The sequence below is a fragment of the Artemia franciscana genome, chromosome 11 (assembly GCF_032884065.1).
Source record: "Artemia franciscana chromosome 11, ASM3288406v1, whole genome shotgun sequence".
Taxonomy (NCBI): domain Eukaryota; kingdom Metazoa; phylum Arthropoda; class Branchiopoda; order Anostraca; family Artemiidae; genus Artemia; species Artemia franciscana.
Window position 1 is genome coordinate 4,779,731 of NC_088873.1, and position 9,585 is coordinate 4,789,315.

Consider the following 9,585-nt stretch of genomic DNA (forward strand, 5'->3'; position numbering starts at 1 on the left):
TCTGTCAATTTTCTTCGACCTAGCACTTCGATGTTTCACTAAAACTGGTGGTAGTATCGATCTGTATTTATCACTTCTGAGAAGATATTGGCCAAATTCAGGGATCAAACTGAGACGACGCTCTTGAAGAGAGGGAATTTGTAAAGTGGATAATGCTAACTTATATTCGGTAAAAGCATCGCACAATATTACTTTGACTGCTCTTTTTTGTATTGACTCAAGCTGGTCACTTAGGTAAATAGTGTTATTGACTTGTGGGCCCCATACGGGACATGCATACTCTAAAATTGGTCGAATGTAAGTGAGATAGGCTATCCTTAGTTGTGTCACTGGGAAACCAAATCATCGCACTATTTGCCTTTTTGATAATTGTATCGACATGAAGGCTGAAAGAGCAGTCGATGCTAAACTTGACACCAAGCACTACTGCCGAAGATTCACTAGGATAAGGAGGAGGAGGGCACACAAAGTCTCTCTTCAGGGGATCAAAGCGAAGGATTTTAGTCTTTCCTTCGTTGACTTGGAGGCTGTTCGCAGTACATTCATCTTTAAAGTTGTTGATTATTTCGTTACAGAATTGGGGGACAGCCTCAGACTTCTCAACAATGTACTTCAGTAGGACTGACAAGTCGTCTACATACTTGAATCTTTCTTCGTAGCCGGAAACGATGAAATTTATCACTGCCAAAAACACTAGACTAGCGAGCTTAGTACCTTGTGGGGCTCCATATGTAAGCTCGACCCATTCGGAGTCGGTATCTCCTGGGAAAAGACTGTAAACGCACTGATAGCGGGCTTGTAAAAAATTGATCACTAAAGGGGAGTATGTTTTTGCGCACCCATGGTGCGTAGATTTGTGATAGCAACGAAATGGGGAATAAGATCAAAAGCCTTTCGGTAGTCTACGAGGAGAAGGTCGACTATAGCACTTCCTCGGTCGAGCCACTCGACGATGAGATGGTACATCTGTACGAAATAAACAGTTGTGCTGCTGCCTCTTAAGCATCCATACTGATACGGGTCTAGATGTGCAGAGACCTGTGACATAAATTTGTGGTAAATAAACGTTTCTGCAATTTTAGAAAGGTTCGGAGTTATTGATATAGGCCGGAGTTGATCACAAGATTTTGGACAAAGCTGAAAACAGTTTTATTATACTTCTTTAAGCAGAAGATCTGTTTTGCAAGATTTCACTTTTATTTTGTTGTTCACATAATCTCTTTTTGCCCTATCCATCCCAACCTTTCTTTATTATAGCCCTAGAAAGCTTGATCAAACCAAATTTTTTGCCTTACTTTTGGAATAACGCGGACATATGCTCTTTTCCAAGCACTAGGAAATACTTGCTGACGGAAACATTGGTTGATTATAGAAGAGAGTGGCTTAGCAAGAAAAATGGCGAATTTGCGTAACAGCTTTACTGGAAGCTCACCTGGGTAGGACGCACAGTTCGCTTTCAGTCTTAGGAGTTCCCTATAAACAGTGAATTCAGAGACTTCACATACGTCCTCAATCTCTGCACCAACAATGATAGTATCAATTTCTGATTTGGTGATTGATGGAAATGTGGTACGAATGTCAGCAAAAAAAGAATTGACTTCATTAGCTGAGGTTAAGGTACCGCCCTCTTTGAGCTGCCTTAGATCTCTGAGTGTTGTCTTACCGGTAAGTCTTTTTACTGAGGAATGCCATTTGTGGGGTCTATTGTGAGTAAGGGAGTAATTTTATTCCTCACATACTGCCTCTTGGCGCACTTGTTCAGTTTAACAATATGTTTACGCAACTTGGCTGAAGCTATGGTATCACCAACGATATGAAGGCGACAACGGGTTTTTATTAAATTCTTTAGATCATTGGTTATCCACGGTTTATCAGTGTCACTCACAGTAATGACTTTTGCGGGGAAACAAGTCTGAAACTGCTCCTGAAGCAGAGTATTCAGCTTATTGACTTTGATATTAATATCCTGATCAGAGCAAATGTCCTCAAACTGATAATTACCGATCCAGCGACCAAATATAGATATCGAGTCCTCAGTAAGTGGTCACACTGTATATTTGACTCGTTTTCGCTTCGGAATTGCCGAACTGGTTTCCCAGAAGATGATAAAGTGATCAGAACTATTTTTATCTTGCGAATAGATGATCGGATCTTAATGAAATTTGATATTTAGAAGGAATTCATGTCTCAGAGCTCTTATTTCAAATCCCGACCAGATCTTTTGACATTGGGGGAGTTGGAGGGATAAATCTTGAAAACACTTTGAGTGGAGGAATCGGGATGAAGCTTGGTGGATAGAATAAGCAAATGTCCTTGATACGTGATTGACGAAACCGTACTGGATTCGCTCTCTTTGGTGGAGTTTGGGGGAGGGGTTCAGTGATTTGGCGAGTTTGGTGCTTCTGGACGTGCTAGGACGATGAAAATTAGTAGGCGTGTCAGGGAGCTGCACAAATTGACTTGCTAAATTCGTTTTCCCAGATTCTACCATCTGGGGGGCTAAAGGGAGAGGAAAAATTAGAAAAAATTAGGTATTTATAACATACGAGTGGGTGATCGGATCTTAATGAATTTTGATATTTAGAAGGACATCGTGACTCAGAGCTCTTATTTTAAATCCTGACCGGCATTAAGCCTCTTATTTTCCTTTTTAATCAATCTATTGATTCATAGAATTTTGTTAGAGCTCATACCATATTATCTCTTGGCTCTTAGCTCTTCATGCCTCGTCACAAGTGCCATATGAACTCTTAGCTCTTGTTAATTGTAGCAAAAAATTACCCCTCACCGGTTGCAGGATCGTTCACCGGTGGTTCACCGGTCCTAGGATCAGGCAACGTAATGTTATATTTGTTTTTGAATGCATATCAGTTTACTCCGATACATGGCTCTACTCCATAAATCTTAAATTCTATAACAATTAAAGAAAAAATAATTGTTTTATTATTGCCTTCTTTTTCTTCCTCGCTTTTCCTCACAAAATTGATTTTTGCTGTTTGATTTATTTGGTTTTGTTCTAAAATTACTGGATATTTAGGCATTATTTCCGTATTATTTCTTTTTCAGAAAAAAATCTTACATTAACACAATAAATTTCACATTCCCGTAGAGTTTTTTTTTATATTTAATTTAATGAAGTGAAATTTTCGTTTTTTTTCGATTTGATCTTTATTTGGTTTGTAATTTGGTAATTCCGTTGGACTTTTGAAAAGCTATAAATAAACTGAAGAAAAAAAAATCCCAGTTTCATTAATTTAATTGAAAAAGTTGTAAAATCATACTGAATTTTCTTTGAGATCCAAAGAACCCCTTTGTCGGTCGTCATAGACCTTCTTGTCACTGAAACTGTATGACAGGCAAATTTACAGTGAAAATATTTTGTGTGAGTTTTTGTTGCAACTGATTTGTCCGATTTTATTCTGTCGTACAAAAATGTTTCTTTTTCCAGGAATCGATCCGATCGGGATAAATACCGTCAGGAAAAGGAGAGGCGAGACCGTCACAGTGATAGACGTGATAGAAGCGATCGTAACAGGGAAAATCGACGAGAAGACCGAAGTAATCGACGAAGAGATATTGCTGATGAAATCGCAGAAGCCAATGCAATCAGAGCAAAACTTGGAATGGCCCCGCTACGGCCCTGATCTAACTATTTTATACGTGCTTTTTAATTTAAATGTGATCGCTTGTTCGAATTCTTTTTTAACCAGGAATCGTTGACAAAAATTCAGACGAATTTTTAACGAAGAAAAAGATTGAGTTATCGACGAGTGTAGACGAGGACAAAATCTTTTGATTTTGTCCTCGTCACAAATCATCACAAATCGTCACAAAAATCTATGATTTTGACAAAATCATAGACCACCGCAGGAGTATAGAAAAAATGAATTAAAAATTCTTCCCTTCATTCCCAAAATTATGGAAGGAGAAATATTACGGATGTCACATGCAATATGCGGTTGCCCCATGGAAGAAGCGAAAACGCTTGGAAGAACAAATAGAAATTTTTATTGTCTAAAAATTTACAAAAAGGTAAACATCTTCATTCGAGGATGCCAAGAATGGGCAAAACAAAAATGCCTCGTGCAAAGCTAGGGAAATACTCAACTCCGAAGAGAGTAGGAGAATTAATTTCTATAGATATATGGGGATTGGAAGGAGGCTTACAAGTTTCCGAGAACGGAAATCGCTGTGTGTTAAGTGATAGATTATTTCAATTCGTATCTTTACACTTTGCCTATTAAAGATGAGAAAGCAAAACGATAGCAAAAAGTTCAGTACACAGACTATTTCTGGAATACGGTGTACTCCTAAAAAACCTTTTCAACGATGATGGTCCATGTTTTCGAGCAAGATTGTTAGACGGAATAGCTGAGTATTTGGGAATAAAACGCTGACATATCTCTGCTTACCTGGCGTCTGCCAACGTGAAAATCGGACGCAAACAAAGAAAACTCACATAAATGCTGGGCAAACACGCAGACAAGAACCAGACAACTAGTGTGAAAATTTACCTTACGTGAGTTTTGCTATTAACACAGCATATTCACAAATATTAAACGAGACCCGATTCTTTTTGCGTCATTTCAGAGACACAAGAATTTGTACGGAGTCAATACAAAAATGATAGAACGCACTATAGCTTAGGATCAAGTAAAGCAAAACTTGGGAAGAGCAAAGGCTTAGAAAGAAAAATACGACGAGGAAAGTGGGAATAGAACACAATACAAAGTTCGAGACCTCGTTTATGCACAAATAACAAATCCGGAGGGAACGAAGAAGTTAAAACCGAAATGGGATGGACCTATAGGATAATCAAATAGCTACCAAATAGTCTAACATATTTTTCGAAGCACACCAAAAAACAGACTGAAGAAATAGTACATCATAACTGAATGAAGAAAGGGTTTTTCTCAAAACCATGGAAATCTGAACCTCTTTCCTCAGAAGAAGAAGAGATAGAAACGGTTGGAGTCATATACATAAGAAAACCATATAAATTCTCGGACTTTATAAGAACCATAATAGCTGGGACGGTGGAAATAATATTTGACCGATTCCTGGCTAAAGTCTTTCCACCCACGACAAGAGGAAATGCCCATCTGACAGTAGTGATGAGAGTGAGGGGGAAGAAAAATTCTCTGAAAATATTCACTTGTCCAAAATATTGGAAAGAGAAACTAGTTAATTGTGAGGAACATGGTAATAGACAAGAAGACAAACAAAAATAAGTTAAAAATTGGAAGAAGCTGAAGAATTCTCCAAATTTTATACGTTAGAGTCACCAGCTATTTTACTACAAAAATGGTTGGCTGAAAAAAACGCCAATAACGAAGAACGACTAGCAATCAGTGAAACAGATGGCTCTTCTATAGAAACAGATATGTCACATAACTCGAGAAAATGAGTTTAAGAGACAAGCTATAGAGAGATAGTAAAAATTTGAAACCTGACATCAGTGCCGAGTTCGGCTGCTCAAGTCGATAAGTCACTAATGCAAAAAGTAAAACATTAAGAAGCACAAAGATTACAAAGCAGAACAACATAGATTACACAACATAGATTACCCAACACAGTACAACATAGATTACATAGAAGCACAACAAAAAAAAATAATATAAAAAGGCCTAAAGAAATTAATAAAAAAAAAAGTCATATAAATTACAAAGAAAAATTTTGCAGCCATTGATAATGCTAAACTTAATGCTGCAATAATTAGCTACTTTTTGATGTCATCATGATGTTACTAAACCGAGGTCAAATTTTGAACCGAACCACTTAACGACTACAGGGAAGAAACAAAAAGAATAATAATTTCTAAACTATGAAGAACCGCAACGGGCTGGTACAGGGAGAGCAAGTAATGCTCCAAACCGTTTTATAATTTATTAAGTTAATATAGCCAAAAAGGAAAAAAAAATTGAAAAGATTCAGTTTTAAATTGGCGAACTCTGCAGTAATGTCATAATAATCTCACAGTTTTCTGAATTTTACGCGTCAATGAAGTTAGTAAAGAGGAATACCTGAGCTAAATATTTCAACCCCTACATGTCCCAATGGAAATCATTAAAATTATAAACCAATTCAAAAAATTAAAAAATTATGTCTCAATATTCGAAAATATAAAAGGGGTTTTGCCAACCCTGGAAGTCTCAAAAAGAAACCTGAAGACAGATTACCCTGTGTTTTAAACAGAAGGGGCAAGAATGGCTTATTATAAAAATATATAATAGCTTCGACAAATGGGTACTTCGTGACAGTTATCCTTGCCTTAGAATGAATTGTGTACGCAATTAAATATGGCTACAAAATTAAAAAGAAAACGTTTGAGAAATTGGAAGAACGACGACTCCATCCTACACTGAATATTATGGTGGAAAAGAAAGGAGTAGTCGTCAATTGTATTTCAATTGTTGACCATTATCCACCAACTTTCAATTGTGGTCATTAGTTAACCATCTATAGCCAACTTCAGTTTAAAGCCATTTTTCAAAATCATTTAAAGCCATTTTCCACTCGTTTTTAGCCAAGCACTAAATTTAAAAAAAAACTAACGTATTTTGAAATGCAGTTGCAGTTTGGCAACTGCAGTTGCTGAGCATAAGTATGTTGAGCGTTAGAACAAAATAAAAAAACAGGTAGCTAAAAAGGGATAACCTTTGAGCGCATTATAGCGCATACAATTTATTGCTTAGTAAAATAATTTGACTAAGAAATGAAAAGCCGCTGACAGCTACAAATAAATGGCTCAAGAAAAGATTTTTTTCATGTAGTGGTCTGTGCACAATTAGACTCATCAGATTAAAAGTCCAGCTGATCGTGTTTGATAAATGTGTATATACAAGCTTATGTGTTTTTATTATGTATATAACAATTTTTGTCTTATGTGTAGTCTTATATAAACATTTATTTTAGATGCAGCTTGAGACTTCTTTTTTAATCCATTTTCAATCAATTTTTGAGCAGTTTGGGAGCACCTTTTGGGTAGCAAATTTCAAGGCCAGTTCAAGAATTCCTGATACCTACCGTTCACACCATCAGAAACCAAACCAAAAACTTATCAACTGATATCTTAGAAACTGTATTCAGTATTGAGAAAAATATTTCTACCGATTCATCATCACGGGAGATAAACTCAGAACTTACAATAGGCTTAGGGAATATCAAAGCAAATGCTGCTTGTAGCCTAAATGGGTTCAACATATTGAAAGAAAATGTTGTAATATTTTGTGTTAAAGTGAAAGTTAAAATAAAAAAAATTATGTTTAGTTCATCCAAGACACTCCTAAGAACGTAAAATGAATATTGAATCAACCACGCTATCCAAATAAATTAATTATTAATGGGAATTAAAATTAATCTCAAATTAATCAAGTAGTTTCTAAAACAACTTTAAATACTATTGCTTCAGCCTTTAGTTGGTCGTAATAAAAGAGAAGATACATATTACAAAGGGTGTGGCCCTGCGTCCCTCTCATCGAAACAGCAGTTTATCGTCAATGTGCAAACACGTAAAAGACGAAAAGACATTAAAAAGAGAAACACAGGGATAGACGAACCCATTTGTTATGAAATAACCCTCAATGAGCAAATGGAGGCTGTAAAAAAAAGAAAAAAGGAAAAAGAAGAAAAGAATGAACTTTAAATAAAATTAAACAAAAAAACAAGTTTTTTTTAAATGAAAATAAGGAGCGACATTAAAACTTATAATGAACAGAAATTACTCCGTATATGAAAGGGGCTTTTCCTCCTCAACGCTCCGCTTTTTACGCTAAAGTTTGACTCTTTCTCTTTACTCTACATTTTAAAACAGTAAAAAACTTTAGCGTAAAGAGCGGGGCGTTGAGGAGGAAAAGCCCCTTTCATATACGGAGTAATTTCTGTTCGTTTTAAGTTTTAATGTCGCTCCTTACTTTCATTTAAAAAAACTTGTTTTTTTGTTTAATTTCTGGAGGTTTTTGAATTAATGCATTTTTTGATCTTGGCTCTCCGCGCATAAATAATTAAAACGAAATTTGCATTTTAATTTTTTGGGGCTATATGTTTTTTTCATACTTTTAATCGGAAGATTTTGAGAAAAAAGGAGCGAGAGAGGAGGCCTAGTTGCCCTCCAATTTTTTGATTACTTAAAAAGGCAACTATAACTTAATTTTTACGAACGTTTCATAAGTAAAAAATATACGTAACTTACGAATTAACTTACGTAGCGGACTTCTATATTCGTATGTTTTTATTGCGTATATGAGGGGGCTCACCCCTCATCGATACCACGCTCTTTACACTAAAGCTTAAATTTTGTCCCAATTCCTTAAGAATGACCCCTGAATCACAAAGGCCGTAGAATAAATAGTTGAAATTACTAAAAATGCTTTAGCGTAAAGAGCGAGGTATTACGAGGAGGTAAACCCCTCATATGCGTAATAATTCCTGTTCGTTTTAAGTTTTAATGCTGCTCCTCACTTTCAGTAGAAAAAAACTTTTCATATTTTTTTTTCATTGTTGTTTTAAATAATGCTAGAAAATCCTGCGCCCCCTCCATTGAAAGTCTCTTCCCTCATGAGAAGTTCCTCCATGGAAAGGTCCCCCCACGTACCCCCCCTCAACTCTCCCCCCAAACCAAAAAAATCCCCCTGAAAACGTCTGTACACTTCCCAGTAACCATTACTATATGTAAACACAGGTCAAAGTTTGTAACTTGCAGCCCCTCCCACGGGGACTGCGGGGGAGTTAGTCGTCCCCAAAGACATAGTTATTAGGTTTTTCGACTATAGTGAATAAAATGTCCATCTCAGAATTTTGATCCGGTGACTTTGGGGAAAAATGAGCGTGGGAGGGGGCCTAGGTGCCCTCCAATTTTGTGGTCACTTAAAAAGGGCACCAGAACTTTTAATTGCCGTTAGAGTGAGCCCTTTCGCGACATTCTAGGACCACTGAGTCGATACGATCACCCCTGAAAAAAATAAACAAACAAAAAAACAAATAAACGCGCATCCGTGATTTGTCTTCTGGCAAAAAATGCGAAATTCCACATTTTTGTAGATAGGGGCTTGAAACATCTACAACATGGTTCTCTGATACGCTGGATCTGATGGTGTGATTTTCGTTAAGATCGTACGACTTTTAGGGGGTATTTTCCCCTATTTTCTAAAATGAGGCAAATTTTCTCAAGCTCTTAACTTTTGACGGGTGAGACTAGTCTTGATGAAACTTATATATTTAAAATCAGCATTAAAATGAGATTCTTTTGATGTAACTATTGGTATCAAATTTCATTTTTTAGAGCTTTGGTTACTATTGAGCCGGGTCGATCCTTACTACAGTTCGTTACCACGAACTGTTTAAATTGGCATTGTAAGCATATTTTAAATTGTTAGAAAATGAATTTTCCTTAAATTGAAATGGGAAAAATTGTGGACAAAATATTTATGACGCAAATAAGATTATGGGTTTCGGAAATACCGCTTTACTAATTTTAGAGCGGAATCTAACCATAACAAAATACTACAGATCTTGGAAAACTACCCCTGATTGTGGGCATTCAAGGATATTGAGAAATAACCACTTGATTGTTTATGTACGTTTGTG

At 36.3% G+C, this 9,585-nt stretch overlaps 1 protein-coding gene across 1 annotated transcript in view; it reads left to right on the plus strand.

Annotated features, from left to right (window-relative positions):
- The window catches only part of LOC136032711 (pre-mRNA-splicing factor 38A-like), a 30,521-nt gene extending 26,830 nt beyond the window's left edge, over positions 1-3,691 (plus strand). Inside the window, exon 8 of the mRNA XM_065713018.1 lies at positions 3,449-3,691. Coding sequence (XP_065569090.1) covers positions 3,449-3,644 — 196 coding nt within the window. The 3' untranslated portion in view covers positions 3,645-3,691. The remainder of the gene's footprint in view (positions 1-3,448) is intronic.
- The last annotated feature ends 5,894 nt before the right edge of the window (positions 3,692-9,585 follow it).